The following is a 22,394-nucleotide window of genomic DNA, read 5'->3' on the forward strand; positions in this document are numbered from 1 at the left end:
TACCTTTTGGCTAAAGTAGCCGCTAGCGGCTATGGTAGCCGCTAGCGGCTATAAGTTTTGGCTACTCAGCCGCAACCTAGCCGCTACTGGCTGACTTTCGCTACCTCCATAACACCCGTTTCGGCTACCGTTTTAAGTAGCGGCTAGGTAGCCGCTACCTAGCGGCTAGTCAGCCGCTACCTGTTCATTTCTGTAAGGGTACTTACCCATGCGATGTTGGTCAATATACTAGCATTATACGCATCAAAGATTTTGTATGTCGTACTGTTCAAAGGATTTAAATTATACAAATAATGCTGCTGAACATACGAATATTATTTTACATCAGAATTAATGTACGTAAAGTGATGTATAGCAATTTAAGTATAAATAGCAAAACGTAGTGATACACTTTTTTGGCTCGACAAACATTGAATTCTAAAATTTAACCGAGTTCAATATCAGTATCGAGTGATGGATCGACTATCGTACTGGCAGACGCATTTCCGTGCATAAAATTAATTAAACTTTCCTGGAAACGAACGATTTATGACCCCAAACACCACCAAACTAAACATTGAAGTTCAAATTTTCCGCATGAATAACGTAAATAACTAAGAGAAATCCCAATTGGACATTTTCATTTGGCACGTATTATAGAGTGATCATTTGATTTTTACAAGATATTATTCTGTAAAACTTCATAGCATACTACTTATACAACTTCGTGTAATAGACAGTCGAGCCATATGTGCAAAATATATGCAAGAGGCCTTTTCACGTTTTGGTAAGTTGACAACATTAAAAAAAAGTTGTTTCAAATTTGCACATTTTCGTTTTAGTTATAAATTTGTGAGGAAACAATAATATTGAACATTTACCATGCTCTAAAATATCCATTATATGCATCTTTTGACGGTTTAAAAACCTGAAAATTATATAGCGTTACAATGCGAAACGATTGAATAATTTGGAATGCTCTGTTGGTGTCGTTATATTTTGTGAAACTACGAGTATCGCTAATTTTTAGTATAAAATACATGACAAATTGTATGAGCACGGATGCTCGAATTGTCTAAGCGGTAGACCTTTACTCGAGGACTCAAAGAGTCAGTGGTTAGAGCCCAGTTGATGTTTCTTTTTTTTTCTTTTTATTCTTGATTTTTACTGGAGCTTTTTAGATCCAATTATTACATTAATCAATATAAAGCATTAAATGACAAACGTCAATACATGCCAAACTCTGTGAAAAGGCCCCTTTAACAGGTTCTTTAGAGAGTAATAAAAGCCACCATGACTTTGAAACACTTTTGTTGTTCAGGAAACATAACATATTCGATTATGGATTTATTGATAATAATCTTAAAGAAACTTATTCACAGGTGTTGTAATTTTTGTAAGTTTGTCATTAAAAATTTAAATTGATTAATTGATGATTGATAAATGATAAATTCGAAACTGAAGTGTTTCAGTATAAAACAATAATAAAACGTAAGAAATACAAAATAAAACAAATTTTTATTCCTATAAGCGCTCATACCATTGACCTTAAGAGTAAAAGGCTTTCACCTGAAAAACCTGAACAAAAATGTATAATACATTTTATTCGTTATTTATGAAATTCACGTCGTGATACAAAAATAACAAAAACGACAAAAACACCACAAAGTATTTCGTCATTATGCCTTATTAATGCTGTAAAAATGCATTAATCAGTATTACTCAATAACATAAATGTATTTTAGTATGAGTCTATGGTATTTGTGCTACTAGCTTCCTAATGTACATATTTCTTTTATTATTTTATTTTTTTATTTGCAAAATTTAAACAATCTCTGAACACGTTCCTTTAACATGCAAACATACAATGATATAAAATCTAATCTCACTCTTAAACAGTTGAATTGTTACAAAGCTCGCCAAATTCAGTTATGTGTATTTGGGATAACTAAAACTAGCACAAATTTAATGCGAACGTAGCTGGTTCCTTGCGATGTTATGAAAACAAACGACGGGTTGTCTCCCTCGTACCCGATGTATTTGTTCATGAAACAAGTTAATTATGTGTATATCAATAATAGCAGTAACTAGGTTCGGTTCCGATTACTTCCATATATTTTCTCTGTTGTGAGTGTGCGTTTTTCTTTGTCGATTGTCGTGGCAAGTTGTATATTGTGAATTTGCCATTTGTCTTAACTAACGTTTTGAAGGAAAATCACGTTGATGTAAGTTTTTTTTATAGTAAAGTCTTAATTAAACCATCATAAACTGGTAAGATATCTGACCAAAAAATAGTTATGATGTTTATCTCTACAATATAGTTTTCCGTTGACGATCATTTTGAAATGAGATTCATCAATTGTTTGCCTGTTGATTTAATAGTCAAGAAAAATCAATGTTTGACGCCGGAGGAAATTTAGTTTATGCCTTCAACTTATGATAACAGAAATGGCGAAACAAACTCATGAAATCGATTACATCTGTTTCTATTTAATTTTCTAATCGGAATGATAAGTCAACACGGTTCATTAATCGACGGTTAATGCATATCGTCTACCGAGTAACTCATATTGTTCATAGTACGACACGTTTTACGTTAATGATTAAAGGCTGTATGCAAATATAAGCGGATATATTCTTCTTGATTTCCAAACTGACTTGACGCCATTGGTTATGACATTTGTATTAAAACATTGTATCGATATGAGAAGTGTTCAATTTTAATAATTCGATAAATTTAATAACACTTTTTTCCAAGACTCACATGGAAAAAACAATGGTAGTAAGAACAAGCCAGCATCAGAAATGACAGAAGGATGCCCAATCTGTTGATCATATGCTTTCCGATTTTCAAGTAGAAGTAACCGACGACGACGAGTGTAAACGGGCGATTGTAATTGAGTCAAATATAATTTCGCAATAACTATATCGGGATATTTGTGCTACTAACACATAATCTGTTGTACGGTATGGAGCATGATGGCCTCGACCTGCACATACTTATGGACGAGGTAAATAAAGTCTCTTTCAAATTTTTTTTTAACTATTTCGGGATGATGTGTTTTAGGTCCATTTTATGAGCATATCATAATATACGCACATACATTCTGAAACGATGGCAAAAAATAATTTGTATTTATCTGTAAAGATGTATGATAATAAGATATTAGTTTAAAATGTGTTTCGATTACCGAGTTCGCCATATCTGACCATGCGAACTGATCAAGACATGCTATGTTATCAGTCACAATGTAGCGAGTTATCAACTTTAACTTCAATTGCACTTCTAAATGAGAAGTATGATTTAGGAACATGCTGTTTGTTGGATTCAGTTTATTATCGATTAAAATTCTCCAGTGATAAACAAATTAACAGTTACATTTACTTTTCTCATCGCTAATTGACATTTAAACTTGTGAATTGCGCGGGGAACAATTACGTCACTTCTAAATAAACTAGTACAAAATATTGTTAATTTTCAATTGTCATAGTGTGTTTGAAACAGTGAAGTACGAGTTGTAAATAACTGATATTTTCCTATAACACACATTAATGCAGTTCATGCCGCAATACAGTAATGTAATCAGAAGCATTCTATCTGTTCACATTGTTATATCGCGTGCATTTTTTTACTGCATGAGCTCAATGTATTTAAATTATTATATTCCCAAACTGAAGTTATTTCATACTTGAAAAGCGTTATGCTTTACATAGTTTACAATTTGTGTAAATGTTTAATAAATTGGAAATGGGGAAATAAAAAAAAATATTTAGAACAAAATTTGAAATATAATCAATTAAATAAATTGATAAGTTGATACATGTTAATAAATCAGCACTCTACCTCGTATAACATGTATAGTATTCTCTCTTAACACTTCCCCATTATGCCTGACCAAAATAACACAATTGAGAAAGTAATTACAAATTATCAATAAACATTCAAAATGTATCTGAAGACAATACCGGACTGAAGCAAAACTGATATGCATGTGTTTATAAGCGACCGAGTCGTACGACATAAAGAAAGCAATACAGCATAATTTGTATAGAGCTTGTCTTATCTTTAGACAAGAAATAAGAATTTTCAACGAAATCGGAATATAAAATGAGGACTTTTCTTCTAGCATGCATATCACTGCGTGTGTATAATTAAAAAAGAATTAAAGAATCGTTGTATCATTTGTATAATAAATAATTTATCTTTCTCAAAACTGTCTTACAATGTTTCCTGTTTGGTTTAACATGCTGCTGGATGTCTTTAGTTTTATTACGCTCGGGTGATATACATCCAATTCCAGGGCCTACCTTGCCTGAGACATCTTATAACACAAATGCAAATAATTCCTTATCCACTTCCGATGCCTCTGCAACACACCACTTAAGTTTTATTCATAATAATATTCAAAGTCTGATGCAAAAAATAGATGTTTTGTATACAGGGCTACGTGATTTTGATATTATTGGTTTTACTGAAACATGGTTAAATAGTTCTATTTCATCTACTGATATTCTTTTCGAAGGCTTCCACCAGCCAATTCGCAAGGATCGTCTAGACTCTTATGGCGGCGTTGCTATATACGTTAATGAAAATATTGCTTTCAAACGAAGACACGATCTCGAATTAAATAACGTTGAGTCTTTATGGATTGAAGTTTTCCCCTCAAAACATAAATCCGTTCTGTTTGGCTTGTTTTATAGACCGCCTAGTGCGGATAGATCGTATATGTATTCTATTGAAAATTCTATAGGACTAGCCAGAGACACACAAATAAATGATATCATTATTACAGGTGATTTTAATATAAATACTATCGCCGAATTATCAGCACGAACAATTAACGAATTATGTCTACAATATGACTTAACGCAACTAATAAATGAGCCAACACACTATACTGAACACTCATCTTCCATAATTGATCTTATCTTTGTAAGTAATCTGAATACCGTATTACTTTCTGGAACAGGTGAACCCATTTTAGACCAAACTATTCGGTACCACTGCCCTGTTTTTGTTATATTAAAATTCATTAAACCTTTACGTAAAACGTTCTATCGACATATCTGGCGATACGACATTGGTGATTATTCCAAACTTCGACAACTAATGACAAATACTAATTGGGGTCTTCTTAAATGCGAAAATGTTGATATTTATGCAGAAAATATTACGAAGACAATTTTACAAATTGCTGGCTCGTGTATTCCTAACAAAAATGTATGTATACGTTCTCGTGATCTCCCCTGGCTAAATAATATTATAAAGAAAAAAATTCGACAACGAAAGCGTCTATACAGGAAGGCCAAGCAACTAAATAGCGATATGCATTGGTTAAATTTGCGTCGTGTCAGGAATGAAGTCGTTTTACTTCTACGTAACTCAAAAAATGAATACTTTAACAATATTGCACGTAAACTGAAGTCATCTGACCTTTGCGCAAAAGACTGGTGGAAAACACTTCGAACATTTATTCCTACTAACAGAAACAATTCAATTCCACCTCTTTTCGACGAACAATTAGGTATCTTTGTAGCAAATGACTCCTGTAAAGCCGATATGCTAAACGGGTATTTTGCAAACCAATGTTCAATTGACGAAAGCAATCACGAACTACCAATAATCAACAATTCAAACGCTAACACTCCTCAGAATATTCATATAACACAGGAAGAAGTAACTGACTCAATCAAATGTCTTAAGTTAGGCAAAGCATCTGGTCCTGATAGAATTGATAATCGTATCCTCAAAGAAGCAATGCATCAATTAAGCTACCCATTGTGTGATCTTTTTAACTCTTGTCTTAATACTCACAAAATGCCTTCTTGTTGGAAAATTGCTAATGTGTGTCCGATTTTTAAAAAGGGTGATCCAGCGAAAGCGTCCAATTATCGACCAATATCATTGCTAAATACTATTGAGAAGGTCTTTGAGAGGATATTGCATAAAGTTGAAAACACATTTTTAATTTTCTTCGAGATAATTCATTCTTTGCGCCCACTCAATCTGGTTTCTTGCCTGGTGATTCGACTGTAAATCAGCTTACATATATTTATAATACTTTTTGCAGAGCACTAGACAATGGCCTTGAGGTCAGAGTAATCTTTTTTGATATTGGTAAAGCTTTTGATAAAGTATGGCATAAAGGTGTATTATACAAACTACAACAAGCAGGCATTCGTGGAAATATATTATCTTTATTGACTAATTATCTTTCTGATCGCAACAAAAAGTAATCCTACCGGGAGCGCACTCAATCCCTATTGAAATTCTCGCCGGTGTCCCTCAAGGTTCTATTCTAGGTCCACTTATGTTTCTTGTGTATATAAATGATATTATTGCTGATATACAAGCACATATACATCTGTTTGCTGACGACACTAGTCTGTTTATGGTCGTAAATTCGCCAAACGAATCTGCAGTCGTTTTGCAATCAGACATTGATAAAATATCCAGTTGGGCTGACAAATGGTTGGTATGTTTTAACCCCTCAAAATCCGAATCAAGGCTTATATCTCGAAAACTGAATAAACCATCACATCCACCATTGACCATGCATAACGTGAATATACCCATCGTTGATGTCCATAAACACTTAGGTGTTTTTATCTCTAATGACTGCACTTGGCATGCTCATATTTCATACATAAAGGAAAAGGCATGGACACGCGTTCATATAATGCGTCGGTTAAAATCAATGCTTGATAAAAAACCTCTCGAGAAAATATATTTTTCTTTTATAAGACCAATCCTCGAGTACTCAGACGCTGTATATGATAATTGTACGCAATATGAAAAAGATGACCTAGAAAAAATCCAAACCGTAGCCGCGCATATAACATCTGGATGCACACGCTTAGTCTCAATAGAAGAACTTTATAATGAGCTAGGCTGGGAAACTATCAGCCAACGAAGACGCAAACACAAATTAATATTAATGTATAAAATGAACTCTAGTAATGTACCAAACTATTTGCAATCCCTTTTACCCGCTACAGTTGGATCGTTTAGCAATTACTCATTAAGAAATTCGTCACATCTCCAAACTATTCAAGCGCGAACGTCACTATACTCAAATTCGTTTTTACCATCCACTGTTTGTGAATGGAATAATCTTCCGGATGAAATAAAAAACGCCGAATCGATAAATTCCTTCAAAAGTCAAATTAACATAGATCGACAGACTCCGAATCCATTATTTACATACGGTGAAAGACTCTCTCAAATTCTACACACGCGCTTACGAACAAATTGTAGCGCCTTAAACGTACACCTTTTCCGACGCAATATTGTTGCATCCCCGTTATGTCTATGCGGACTTCATGAAACAACGTCGCATTACTTTCTTGAATGCACTCGGTATGTACATATTCGTGGCGAATTTCTGAACTCAATATCCGCATATTCCGTTCCTTGCATTGAAACTATTCTATATGGAGACAACACTTGTGACTACTTAACGAATACTAAAATAGCCGATGCATTGCATACATTTATTATTAAAAGTAAGCGATTTGATTCGTAATATGCTACAGAACTCTCTCTCCCCCCCCCCCCCCCCCCCTCTCTCTCTCTCTCTCTCTCTCTCTCTCTCTCTCTCTCTCTCTCTCTCTCTCTCTCTCTTTCTCTCATACACATCCCAAATGTCGACTTATTGCCTGTTTCTCACAAAAGAAACTATACTCGTAATTTTTTCCATACCCTTAACATTGTTTATTATTTAAAATCCATGTATGTCCGTCTAGCAACATTAAACTGTATTTGTATAGGGAGAAGAACAAAATAAGACATCGTCTTTCGTTCTAATCCTATTCAAGCATGTTCTTATAATAAATGTTGTGTCATATTCTTTGTAAAACAATGTACATTCTTTGAAATAAATATGTTTAAACTAATAAATAATTCAGTGTAACAAGGTTGAGGTGCTTTTGATGCGTTTGTATTCAAGAATTTTTTATTTTCATCAAAATATTCACATGAATTTGAGATTTGTTCATCATTGTATTAATATATCTCTACCAAACGAATATAAATTTATAAATATATTGGTGTTTGTAGAACACAACTCATGACACATATACTCTCATAAGCACATTATTCAATGATAAATGAAATAAATATTAGTAAAGCTGTATTTTCTTGCTAAAATGTCGCTGTAAGTAAAGACCAACACCAAGTCTTGCATGCAATAGTTATGACTGGCGAAGCTTTTTTATCACAAAAGCATGTACATGACTATACATGTGTCGAAACGTAACTTCCGTGCCTGATGAACAAAGGTCCTTTGGTCATAAATCATGTAATTGTAAATAATGCCCTATTTAGCATTGCTTCAAGAATTGGCACTCTTCAGCTGGCAACTGCAAAACACATTATCGTTTATTTGGAAGAGTTAGTTTCATGTGTAAGAGAATGCTACTTAATTCGTTCAGTATTTAGATTTCAATGTACACTCCTGCGCAAGTAACGGCAAAAAATGCAATGATTCAATAAACTAATAAAAATGTGAAAGCCTAGTAAACATAGCAATTACTAATGAATCAGTCGATCGACCGATCAGCGTGTTCTTTCTTACCTGTTAGCACGTACAAATGTTGCTTAAGATTTCATTAAAAAAACATTAATATGAAAAACTATTGTAACAACTAAATGGTCGCTTATTTTATATTGATTTCGCTGATGCGGCAATCCAATAATTGCACGTCTCATATCATTTTCCAGTTATGTGAAACAGGGCCACGTATGTTCCCTGAACGTCATAGCTAATTACGAAACTGCTAGCAACAAGATTCCAAAGACTGTAATTGCGTTTAATAATGCAGTAAAACCTCGCATTACTGCCGGAACGTCAAGGAAATAGTACGTTCTCGAAGTCCCTGCTGAAGACCAACTGATCTCAGATTGATACGAAGATTTTTGTCAATAAAAAAAACATGTGGTTGTGAAGAAATGTCTTATGTGGTCACTGTGCTCTTTGGCACTATATGTTGGTGTCTGTGCTGTTATTTTCTCCAAACGTTGCGTTGTTTTTATGAACCTAGCAATACGTGTTGTTAAATGTTCGATATTTTTCATTAGTCTTTGTAAAAACCGTTCAAAACTGAATGCGATAAGTACTTCATAATGCATGAAATTTTTCAAATAGAAACCTGTTAAAACAGTCATGTTTCAAACAAGTTTTATTTTACAATAGACCGTGCGTAGCGAGAAACATAAATAGTACACACGCGGAATACATGACACCCATGTATCATACCAATTCAACAAAATATAATAAAAAGACAGATATAATAATAATAACATAATTATAGAGCTTGTTTTTAAAATGTGTTTTTATACAATTTGTATATACCTCATAATCGTATTGAGGAATAGTTTAACTGTTTATACTCTTTCAAATTAAATTTACTTGCGAAGACATTTTACACCGGATTTGATACGAAAGTAGGGAATAATATTACTAAATCACAGTCTGAGATCTTCATTCGATGCGGTTCGAGGTGTGAAAGAAAATTCTGTGGTAAGCGGGCTGTCGCAACGCTGGTCCTGACCGGGCTCGCCATAGGACTGGGACTTCTTGCGTCGAAAGGAGCTTCGAAACCGCTGAATGTCCTCCGAAGAACATTGAGTGTACTCGTAGGTGAAGCCACCAAATATACCTCCGATCAAGGGTCCCACCCAAAACACCTTGCGGAGAATACAAAGGTTTTGCTTATATAACCGAAGCATCTTCGATTTTAGTAGAGTTAAGTGAGGCTGATTATAAATGTATGTTTATATTGTGCAAATGTGGAGTTTTGGTTTCTCGTTTATGGGATCATTTAAATGATAAGCATGAACATGGTAATCATTATCACCATTACGTCGTTACCGTCGTTGTCGACATTATCATTATTATAATTAACCGGAGCTATACTTATTCACACTTACCCAATGATCTTTCCATTGTTTCGTTATTACTGCGGGACCGAATGAGCGTGCTGGATTCATTCCACATCCCGTATAGTCGAACTGAAAATGCGAGCATTAATGATAAAAGTTAAATCAATTGAAAAAGTATGAACATTTTCATGGCTAGTTTGACTGAAATAAACTGAAAGGAGATGTTACGTTAATGCTATTTTGAAGATATTATTCATTCAAGAAATGCATACGTTTTTGCATGAGTTAAACGGTTTTTCTAAATGAATGTTATTTCCCAAGCGTTAAATAAAGCGAAGACCAGAGTTACCATTTTACTTTTCAACAAAAACATTTAATGTTGTAGCAATATATTAAAATTAATCACAATGCCATAGAAACTCTTTTGTGAAAGCCTTTGCTCTGCGGGAGAAATAGCAAGATGAAATATTGATATAATGATAGCTAAGACAACCCGAACCTTCCAACCATTTCAAATGAGAAAATATGACAGAATAGCTATAGTTAATTTCGTAAACACGATGTTTTGTCAATACTAGCCCGAGACGTTCAATTACAGATTACGGAGCATCAACACTATTTGTTTGCACAAGGGAATGTAGGAGGGCTAGGGTTTGTGAGTGGCAATAAAATCAAGCAGTACGAAAAAATATGCACATGTCTGGAATTTGCGCCTGCTGTAAACGAGCTTAGTAGTAAGCGACAAATTATGGTTATAACATTTGCATCATCGCATCTACCAATATTGTAACAGATAAGTTAAATAAAATAGAACATATGTATTCGATATAAACACCACCTATAAGGTAAACTTAGCACGGCATTGAAGACAATAATTGTGTTGTAATTTTGTTATAAACGTTGTTATTATGCAGACAACACTAGAAAAACGCTTAAAATAATTATAAGAATAATTAAACAAATAACAAACAGAATTGATGCGTTATACATACCGCAAATAAATGTCCCAAAACCACCGACAAGCCGACCGACAGTGACCTAGAGCCCATGTCAACACGTTTAGGTTCCAAATTGGCAAAGTATGTGAATACTAGAACAAACGTCACCATGAACTCCACAGCAAAAGCCTGTGCCGGCTTCACGTCATCTTTAATAAACGTTACACCTAACCCACCATGGTACTTATTAGGGGTGGCGCCGTACAATATTCCCGCACCGGCTAGTGCCCCTAGGCTTTGAGCAAGGATATAGCACACCGCCCTTGCAACTCCGATTTTGCCCGTCGCGAGCATAGCCATTGTGATCGCAGGATTCATATGGGCGCCACTGATATGACCCACACATTGCATCAACGTGGCCTCGGCAAGACCAAAGGTCAAGGCCACCTTCAGAATCGTTTCATTCGATGGTTGGCGAATGTGTGTCAGCGAGCCACATCCTATGAAAACATAGATCAATGTTACCAGGAACTCGCAGCGAACCGATTTCCAAAGCGAAAACGTCACCAGTTCCTCTTTTAGAGCTTTGAGTCTAGTTTTTATTGACATTGTTTCCCGCTCGTTACGGTTTACGAGTGGTATATCCTGCCATTGTGTTGTCGTGCTGAAACAACAAAAAAAACGATTAAAAACAGAGGCAACGGTAGCATAAGAGTGATTGTATGTTACGTATGCTTACATCATAATCGATGCATAACTTACAAACTAGCAAAATGCACGTAAACCTGTAATACATAGATGTTTATGTAAACGGGTCTTGTGTAGTGATGAAATGCAAGTAAGTTAAACAAATAAATATATACATGTAATTCAATATTGTTTTTACAGAAAATATGTTCAGTTTGCATATCATGGACATAATCACATAAAAAAGGGATATTTTTATATGATTTGAATACCAAAGTATCTTACACACTAAAACAAACCATAATGAACTTTGATATATACAATGAAAGTGAACAATTTGTCAATTTGAAGAAGAGTTTTAAACTAATATGTATGTATTTAAAATATTCTCTAGCACGGCTGTACGAGGTTGGGTACAGTTTAATGCAGTTCCGGTTAGTTTAATTTACACATATTTTATTTCAAGAAAGTTCATATTATATACAAAGTATGCATAAATAGTTACAACTTATTTACATGTTCCGAAAATGGAAAACAGCGAAAGACTAAGTCTTGTATAGTGCTTCTTCGTACATAGTTTTTGCAGGATTGTAACTTTACGATTCAATGGTGGTTGTCATTTTTGAGTAAACATACAATAAGGCATTTGAAACAAAAGAAGGAAAGTTTTTATATATAAGAAAACATTTTAAATATAAAAAATACAATCTCAAATACAATTAGAAGTTCCAGTTGAGTAAACCAACACATAAAGGCTAGAAAATACTAATAGTTTATTCAAAAATTCGTAGCAATCCATGATATCGTATAAAAAAAAATCAAAACAAACAAACAAAAATATTGAATCTGATTTTGTAAATCGCGCAATCATAATTCTGACGCGCGGTTGTTTTTGTAAAGCTCTACTAGTAGCGCTAAATTATTGACGACGCATCCGTTTAATAGTAATTCACCACTGCAATTTACAATCTACCATCAATTGATTAATGTTGCGCTTTACCTTATCGACCGAGCTGTAGTTTTTTCTCTTTGTATTTATAGCATAGGTCGACATTGAAAGTTAGATTAATAGTAACATGGATTTTGGTTAACTATAGTCGAGTATTAGTACTCAAGTGATCAATATTCAGTTGATACATGTGTTTGCTGATAACATACACACACTTTAATTATAACATTCTTATTTTGGATTTACAATTTAGCCGGCATTGTTATTTGTAATTATTCTTCATACAGCAGTGCTAATTTCTATATAAATTAATCTTTCGTAGCAAATAAATAAAGCAAAACTAATGCACAATTTACGACATAAGTTGTTTTCATACCTGCTATGCCCTCACACAAGCATCCAGTTAAAGTGATGACCCCAACAACAACGTAAAAACACGATACAATTCCTACATCACAGAACCCCGATAACACATTTACTGACAAATATTAAATGATAGTTTTCCGATTGCCGCTTTCCACTTTGTGTTGGCAATGCCGTGCGTCTTAACCAGTAATAAAGACGCTAAATAGATCACCCATCGTACCAATCGGGTGCATTTCGTTTGTAACACACCAGTGGGGACTAATACAATTATGGGGTTCCATTACCAGCTAAGTGTAAACATAATACAATACAAGAAATGTTACAGAAAGAAATTAAAAATCCAAATTGATGACACCAATCGATTGCTTGGCCTTGCTGTTCATCTAGCAAAGTACAGTACGAATTTGTCTCTACTTGCTAATTAGTTTAAACATTACGTCGATACGAAATGCATTATTGTATCGTTTGCTTACACTATCTTTCCAAAATATCCTTAATTTACAGTGCCAACATGTCAACAATCTTATTCAAATCGCGAAGATTATAAGGTAGATCTAAAAAGGTTTCGATGAATTTTATACATTAAATTGTATTGTAGTTTAATGCCATCTTGTGTAACAAATTTATCGATGTTGAGAAATGGCCTAAGCTTTAATCATTTGTGTGTGTTAACTGTTGCTCTGAAGGTTTGTGATGTTCTGTTCAAGCAATCGCTCATTTCTCTAAATTAAAATACGAGCGGAAAATAAGAATAATTCCAATCTGTAGTTTAATTAATCTTATATTTGCAAGTTTACCCCATATGTTTCAAGTAATACTGCTATTAATAAAATAAAGCAGGTGTATTTTTTTTAATCATTCACTTTTTAACTACAGTATATTTTTTCTTCAAATAATAAGTACTTGACGATTATCATCTGTGTATGCATACTGCTTCGGAAACGTTCTTTTTAATTAGAACCATTCTAGTGCAGATTTCATTTTTACAATATAGCACGTTTTTATATATCGCATGGTTATTTAGAACCCATATCAGACGGGACTGTACGATTTATGAATTGTTCCTTTGGTTATAAATAACTTTACCTTATCATTTATGACAACTGGGCATAATTCTGCTTCATGGAATATGATAATTGTACGTCAAAGTCAGTGACCTACACAATGATCTTCCAAAATAGCATGCGAAGTTTCAATTAGATATCTGTAGTAATTAGAGATCAGCATTAGCAGATATTACACAGCTGAGCGTATGCTTTGTACAGCTTGATTTGAATATTTTAGCCTTGTACTGGGAAAACTGAGCTAAATGCATGTGCGTGAAGTGTCGTCTCAAATTAGCCTTTGCAGTCCGCACAAGCTCATCTGGGATGAATTTTTCCGCCCAAATTGGATGTTCGCTTAGAGGAGACTTTCTTTAAAAGATAAATACCATACAAGCGATAATTGTGCGTAAAGTGTAATCTCACATTAGCCTTGGCAGTCCGCACAATCTCAGCTGGGACGACATATTCCGCCCAAACTGAATGTTCGCTTAGTATATGTGTAGAGACTTTCTGCCATACCAGCGATAATTGTCCATCCTGCGCCGTTTGCAAAGGCTGATCTCAGACGACCTTTTTCTCGCATGCATTTAGCATGTTTTTCTAGGACACTGCATACTAGTATATTGTCAAAGGTCCAGCATAAAACTGAAGGTGACGCTTTGTAACTCAAATACTGCGCATTTTGTTAGACTGCGAATACAAATTGTATTTGATCTGGTTTCCAATTGCTTGACATAAACAGGCATTGTCAATAATTTCCTCAGACAAGTTGTATTAGATCTTTGATTGAATTCTTTTCCGTATGTTTAAACGAAGACACTATGGGCGAAAATGAGAAATTTGCTGCACATCAAGTTATATATGGTATTTCCTTTGTCTATTTCCCAAAAATTAATAATCAAAAACAACAAATAACACAACTTTTTAATTAACATCGATAAAAACATTAACAAACCATACCATTAACAAACCATCAAAATGGTTACTTAATGTTATACTTTCGTAAAAAACGAATAAAGGTGTGCATCATAAACACACGTGCAAAGGATGTTTTTCTCGACGAGACGGTACACTTCATATATCCAAGAAATCGATTGATTCAACGTGAGGTTGTGCGATTGAAATGGATATCGAATTATCATAAGCAATAAAAATGGATCATCAAGTTGTAAGAAGTAATGAAGAATGCTTGACGAAACTGTATAATCTGCCGAAGGACAAACATGAAAATGATTGCATGTATCTCGCATCTTAATGTCGGGGAATAAAAATGCACACGTGTAAATGAGCTAAGCGGAAGAAATTATACTATTGATACCGTTTCTTATGTGAAGGACTTTTCAAGCAATTAAATAGTTTCTTTAGTCGTCATTTTGTTCGCTCAGAAATACTTGGTTGCCAAGGAAACCTTGGCGAGATTCTAGACTGATTGTCTTCCTTTTGAAAGAATGATTATCATTTGAGCAAGATACTGACAACACACCAGTTGATACAATTGGATTTACCTAAGTGGAATATCTATGTGGGATCTATAAGACCTGAACCGATTGCAACAATTACATTTATGGACGGCATGGAACTTATACCGATAAATAGCTGAAATATGTATGGGAAGCCTTTAAGAACTACACCGATGACCATATTTACATTAATTTGAGGTATATTGAATTCTCCTAGACCTCGACCATGAGTAGATGAATTAATTGTGATTAAACTTGACATTAATATCGGGCATGTATAGTTCACTGAAGACCAATGTCTATGATAACGCCAAAATGACGAACTCAGCTTTAAAGTTTTATTATATTATGGACATAAATATATAATATATTTCATAGTACAATCAAGCTGAAACATTTTCAGTTATACTAGTGAACATCTGCTTTCTTACCAGACATATGAAAGCTAGTATTGCAACGATAAAGCGCACTTCATATATTGATGGTATGCACATAATGATAGCATAGAATAGTTTAGATAAAACAAAACTAAAAAATAACTTAATAACTAAAAGCTTGCCTAAAATTGTCCCCTCTACCTTGCAATAACCAACGAATGAGGGCGAAATTTTGTTTCCCAAACCAATTTTGATAGTTTAGGACAAGTCATAAAAGAGCCGCGGGCATAAAGAGGAGGCAAAAATAACGAGACTTAAATCACAACAAATTATGTGCAAACAAACATTCTCACTGACATCGTTGAAATCTCTTGGAGGCAGATGTTTAAACAAATACTAGACACATAATTTTGCAAACGGTATTGGTATTTTCAATATATTAATAACATCGGTACAGAAGAAAATATCTGAAAACCCCAATAATATGCCTTAACGTCGGTGATAAATTCTGATGTTTTTGTGCAGCTGAATCGAACATGCTTTTACAACTATTAAGAATATATCAAGCATCAGAGATGTTTCTGGTATTAGGCAAATATCGATATTCAGTGAGCACCAACTGTTTTCAGTATCATTTCAGCCTCTGCGGTGCAGTGCTAAGATTCCAACTAAGTATAATTATAGTACTTTTGTTTTACTCCTGCCTTGAAATATAGTTTCCTTTTTTATCAGCCCTTCCAATTGTAAAATCAGCAGTAAAACATACATCCTGACGGCAGCGAACTTATAATGGAGTTCATTTCTATGTTAATAGACTAACGAGCTGTGAAATGGACATAAAATGGACGGAGGCAGTTTTCCGAAATGTGATTTTCAGTGCGAAAACATCCCCAATCATTTGCTAAAACTTATTATCTTGACAAGAAAAAAGACGTTAAAAATATATAATTCTTTACGTCTCAGCGATGCATATATGAGTCGCGTTCAGAGAAAACAGGGCTTATTACATGATCGCAAAGCGTCCCAGATTAGTCAGTGCAGTTTGGCTTATAATGACAACACATGACTTGATTTTCATTTAGAAGACACTTCCTTTAAACGAAATATTCCATACACAAGCGGGAATTGTCATCCCTAATTAACATTGACAAGATCGAACAAAATGTTAACTGCTAAATTAAATATAACTGATCCAAATGCCTTAAGTGTTTCAAGTACCTGATACATTAACAGAAATAATCAAAAGTAATACCCATTGAGTTGTTTGTTTAATCCGATTATTAAAAGGAATATTTTTAACCGCAATATAACTTAAGGCCGCGAGTTACAGAAACCATATCAATCATATAAGAAAATATATATGTAATAATTGAATTATTCGTTTAAGTTGATGAGGCCTGGCACAGTATTTGCCACAGAAACTGTGATTAATCCCAAAAGTATGATAGTGATTTGCGTAACTGAAACAATTGTATAGGAACAGAACAATTAACACCAATTTCACAAACAATTAAACAACCACAATATTTTGCATTCAATATATGCATATGTATACACAAAACGTAGGGTGCCAAATATAAAAATGATATGATTACATTAAATTTACACAAAATATATTCCAAACAGAACAATGCAACGTTCTATAAACTAATGGAAGATTCAATACTAGAAACCACTGTATTCAATACTTTTGGACAGAATAATATTATACAGTAGTTAAGAATAACAGAAAATATTTTTTTTAAGCACACATCATCAATATGTTACTTTTAAAAATATTATATACTTGAAGTAAAATGGGAAGTCTGAGAGCACAATATATTGTTTATACAATAGATATATATAAATATATATATATATATAAATTTTTGGTTTGGAAAGTTGTCAAATTTCAACAATCTCTAAACACGTCCCTTAACATTAAAATATATTAAAGTATACTGTCACTTTTAAACAAATGTATTTTTTCACAAAATTCGCTGAATTTAATTGTGTGTATTTTTATAATTGAAGCTGGCACATATTTACTGCGAACGTAGCTGGTTTTATTGAGATGTTATGGAATCAGACAATTGGTCGTCTCCCTCAAACCTCATGTATTTGTTAATGAAACAAGTTGTATTATGTGTATATCAATAATAGCAGAAACAATGTTTGGTTCCGACTACATTCATATGGGGCTAAATGAATGTGCATAGGCAAATCAAGAAACGACACTTTCCGCCTTAACTGGATTTTTGCCAATAAGGGACTTTCTTTTATAAAAGAATCACTCACTATGCGATCTGAAATTTTAAATGCTCGTGATTTATCCAATACGAATGTAATTGTTTTTACCTTAAAATTGCTAACTGTGTTAAAATACGCCAAGAGCAAATAGAAGTTGTATTTTTTGTCCCCTACCGGTTTCACCGGAGGGGACTTATGGTCAGCGCTCTGTGCGTCTCTGAGTCTGTCTGTTTGTCTATCTGTCTGTCGCACTCTCACACTTTTCTGGATCTTGCGATTACTTTTAAAGGTCTTCATATTTTTTCATGAAACTTGACACATGGATAGAGGGCAATATGGGCATTATGCACGTCATTTAATTTTGTTCCTACGTCAAAAATTATGGTTGCTATGGCAACCACAAAAAAATATTCTAACAATAGTGGAGCCGGTAGGGGACATATATTTCTTGGCAATTGTCTTGTTTAAAATTGTTTTACCGCGTCTGTATAAATATATTTTGCAAATTCAAATTATATTCATTACTAGCTCATCTTCACTACAGACATTGCATCGTCACTTTACGTTTACTAAACACCTTTTTCCTACCTGCTAATTTTGTGATGCTATTATTTTATTTTTGCTCTGAAATGCGGCCTTGAGCATGGCTTAGCATTTGACATATTCTTTGTAAAGGTTTGTGTTTAGACGATGTACTATGTACAAGTCTTGAATAAAATGTCTGTCTGTCTGTTTTTCTGTCTTGAAATTAAAAAAATCATAAAAGCGAAAAGTGTTGTCCCCGATTAGCGGACCGCACAGGCTAAACTGGGACAAAACTTTATATGTAAAATATGTAGTAAACACCTTTTTCACAAAGCACGGCTCAAAATGTTCTCTGTTGTTGAGTGTGTGTGCGTTCTTTCTTTGGCGATTGTCAGGACGTGTTGTATATTGTATAATTGTCAATTGTCCTAACTGACGTTTTGAGAGAAAAATCACGTTGATGTAACTTTATTTTATAGTGAAAATATTACATTGAATCCGCCTTAACTGGTAGATATTTGACCAACAATAGTTATGATGTTTATCTCCACAACAAGCTTTGCGTTGGTTATCATTTTGAAATGAGATTCATCAATCGGTTTACCTGTTGATTGAATGATCAAGAAACAGTCAATGTTTGATGCCGTGTCAATGTTTGACGCCGTGGAAATATTGGTTAATGCCTGAAACTTAATATAACAGAAATGGCGAAACTAACTCAGGAAATCGATTATACCCAAATATTTCTATTAATTTTCTATTCGGAATGATAATTCAACACGGGTCTTTCAGTTAATGGACGGAAAATGCATATCGTCTACCGAGTAATTCATATTGTTGCAAGTGTGACCAGTTCGACCGTATCGAGTAAAAGCTGTATTTGCAGATTAGCGGATATATTCTACTTAATTTAAAAAATGACTTGACACTATTGTTCATGACATGGTATCAATACTTTGTATTACTTCGAGCAACACGAATTCAAAGACTGTACTTGTGTTCAATGATGCAGTAAAACCTCGCATTACTGCCGGAACTTCAAGGAAATCGTACGTTTTCGAAGTCCCCGGTAAAAGCAAACTGATCGCATATTGATACGAAGATTATTTTCAATAAAAATAAACATGTGGTTGTGAAGAAATGCAATGTGGTCACTGTGCTCTTCTGACGCTATATGTTGGTGTTTCCTCGACGAGTTTTGTTGTGATAATGAACCTTGCGATGTGTGTTGTTAAATGTTCAATGTTTTTCATTAAGCTTTGTAAAAACTATTCAAAAACTGAATGTGATAAGTTCTTCCAAATTTGAAATGCATGGAATTATTCAATAAAAAAACTGTAAAAATACACTCATGGTTAAAACAAGTTTTATTTTACAATAAACCGTACGTAGCTAGAAACATGAATAGTACACACGGGAATACATTACATCCATGTATTATACCAATTTAACAAAATATAATAAAAGACAGAGATAATGTCAACATAATTATAGAGCTTGTTTTTTTTTTTTTTAAATTACACAATTTGTATATACCTCATAATCGTATTGAGCAGTAGTTTTACTGCTTATACTTTTTTTAAATGAAATTTACTTGTGAAGAAATTTTATACCGGATTTGATACAAAAATAGAGAATAATATTACTTAATCACAGTCTGAGATCTTCATTCGATGCGGTTCGAGGGGTGAACGAAAATTCCGTCGTGAGCGGGCTGTCGCAACGCTGGTCCTGACCGGGCTCGCCATAGGTCTGGGACTTCTAACGTCGACATGAGCTTCGAAACCGCTGAATGTCCTCCGAAAAACATTGAGTGTACTCGTAGGTGAAGCCACCAAATATACCTTCGATCAAGGGTCCCACCCAAAACACTTTTCAGAGAAAAAATCTTGTTTGCTTATATAACCGAAGCATCTTCGATTTTAGTAGAGTTAAGTGAGGCTGATTATAAATGTATGTTTATATTGTGCAAATGTGGATTTTGGGTTTCTCATTTATGGGATCATTAAACTGATAACATAAACATAGTAATCATTATTATCATTATGTCGTTACCGTCGTTGTCGACATTTGCATAATGATAATTAACCGGAGCTATACTGATTCATGCTTACCCAATGATCCGTCCATTGTTTCGTTATTACTGCGGGACCGAACGACGGTGCTGGATTCATTCCACACCCCGTATAGTCGAACTGAAAATGCAAGCATCTAATATCAAACCTAAACCAATTGTTAAAGTATGAACATTTTAATGGCTGGTTTGACTGAAATAAACTGTAAAGTAAATGCTATTTTGAAGATATTATTCATTCGAGAAGATGCATACGTGTTTACATTAGTTAATAGGTTCGTTTAAATGAATATAAATGTACAAGCGTTGAATAAAGCGAATACCAGAGTTACCCTTTTATTTTTTAACAAAAACGTCCAATGGTATATCAATGTAATGAAATTCATCACAATGCCATGGAAGCTCTCTTGTGAAAGCCGTTTCTCTGCGGGAGAAATAGCAAGATGAAATATTGATATAATGATAGCTAAGACAACCCGAACCTTCCAACCATTTCAAATGAGAAAATATGACAGAAGAGCTATAGTTAATTTCGTAAACGCAACGTTTTGTCAATACTACCCCGAGACGTTCAATTATAGATTACGGAGCATCAACACTATTTGTTTGCACAAGGGAATAAAAAAGGGCTAGGGTTTGTGAGTGGCAATAAAATCAAGCAGTACGAAAATATATGCACATTTCCGGAAGGGACGCCGCCTGTTGTAAAGGAGCTTTAGAAGCAAGCGACAAATTATGGTTATAACATTTGCATCATCGCATCTGACAATTATGTAACAGATCAGTTAAATAAAATAGAACATTTGTATTCGATGTCAACACCTCCTATAAGGTATACTTAACACGGCGATGAACACAATAATTGTGTTGTAACTTTGTTATACACGTTGTTATGATGCAGACAACACTAGCAGAACGCTTGAAATAATTACAATAATAATGGAACAAATAACAAAAAGAAATTGATGTGATATACACACCGCAAATAAATGTCCTAAAACCACCGACAAGCCGACCGACAGTGACCTAGAGCCCATGTCAACACGTTTAGGTTCCAAATTAGCGAAATATGTGAATACTAGAACAAACGTCACCATGAACTCCACAGGAAAAGCCTGCGCCGGCTTCACGTCTTCTTTAATAAACGTAACACCTAACCCACCATGGTACTTATTCGGGGTGGTGCCGTACAATATTCCCGCGCCAGCTATTGCCCCAAGGCCTTGAGCAAGGATATAGCACACCGCCCTTGCAACTCCGATATTTCCCGTAGCGAGCATAGCAATTGTGATCGCAGGATTCATATGGGCGCCACTGATATGGCCCATGCATTGCATCAACGTGGCCTCGGCAAGACCAAAGGTCAAGGCCACATTCAGAAACGTATCATTCGATGGTTGGCGAATATGTGTCAGCGAGCCACATCCTATGAAAACATACATCAATGTTACCAGGAACTCGCAGCGAACCGATTTCCAAAACGAAAACGTCACCAGTTCCTCTCTAAGAGCTTTGAGTCTAGTTTTTATTGACATTGTTTCCCACTCGTTACGGTTTATGGGTTGTATATCCGGCCATTTTGTTGAAACAAAAAAACAACAATGCAAAACAGAGGGAAGGGTAGGATAAGATTGATTGTATGTTACGTACGCTTCAGTCATAATCGATGCATAACTTACAAACTAGCAAAATGCACTAAAATCTGTTATACATAGATGTTTATGTAAACGGGTCTTGTGTAGTGTTGAAATGCAAGTAAATTAAACAAATACACATATATATATGTAATTCGTTAGTCTTTACAGTAAATGTGTCATGTTTGCATATTATGAACATAATCACATAAAAATAGTGATAGTTTTAATATGATTTGAATACTTA

At 34.3% G+C, this 22,394-nt stretch overlaps 2 protein-coding genes across 2 annotated transcripts; both read right to left on the reverse strand.

Annotated features, from left to right (window-relative positions):
- Positions 1–9,312: 9,312 nt before the first annotated feature.
- LOC127845956 (aquaporin-4-like) lies at positions 9,313–11,409 on the reverse strand. Its single transcript, XM_052377134.1, has 3 exons — positions 10,855–11,409; positions 9,911–9,991; positions 9,313–9,667 (listed from the first exon to the last, which is right to left on the reverse strand). Exons 1-3 carry the CDS (start codon positions 11,407–11,409, stop codon positions 9,446–9,448), a joined length of 858 nt encoding a protein of 285 aa, XP_052233094.1. The 3' UTR covers positions 9,313–9,445.
- Positions 11,410–20,200: 8,791 nt separating this feature from the next.
- On the reverse strand, positions 20,201–22,048 carry LOC127845957 (aquaporin-4-like). The gene is made up of 3 exons (XM_052377135.1): positions 21,494–22,048; positions 20,550–20,634; positions 20,201–20,310 (listed from the first exon to the last, which is right to left on the reverse strand). The coding sequence occupies exons 1-3, from the start codon at positions 22,046–22,048 to the stop codon at positions 20,201–20,203; spliced, it is 750 nt and encodes a 249-aa protein (XP_052233095.1).
- Positions 22,049–22,394: the final 346 nt, after the last annotated feature.

Source organism: Dreissena polymorpha, chromosome 9, assembly GCF_020536995.1.
Source record: "Dreissena polymorpha isolate Duluth1 chromosome 9, UMN_Dpol_1.0, whole genome shotgun sequence".
Classification (NCBI taxonomy): Eukaryota; Metazoa; Mollusca; class Bivalvia; order Myida; family Dreissenidae; genus Dreissena; species Dreissena polymorpha.

Bases quoted from the DNA above. Each gene is read 5' to 3' on its own strand.
- LOC127845956 (XM_052377134.1), bottom strand. From the start codon at position 11,409: ATGTCAATAAAAACTAGACTCAAAGCTCTAAAAGAGGAACTGGTGACG. The intron at 9,992-10,854 runs GTATGTATAACG...TCGCATTTTCAG, and splicing joins TTTTGGGACATTTATTTGCG to TTCGACTATACGGGATGTGG. The intron at 9,668-9,910 runs GTAAGTGTGAAT...ATTCTCCGCAAG, and splicing joins AACAATGGAAAGATCATTGG to GTGTTTTGGGTGGGACCCTT.
- LOC127845957 (XM_052377135.1), bottom strand. From the start codon at position 22,048: ATGTCAATAAAAACTAGACTCAAAGCTCTTAGAGAGGAACTGGTGACG. The intron at 20,635-21,493 runs GTGTGTATATCA...TTGCATTTTCAG, and splicing joins TTTTAGGACATTTATTTGCG to TTCGACTATACGGGGTGTGG. The intron at 20,311-20,549 runs GCATGAATCAGT...TTCTCTGAAAAG, and splicing joins ATGGACGGATCATTGGGTAA to TGTTTTGGGTGGGACCCTTG.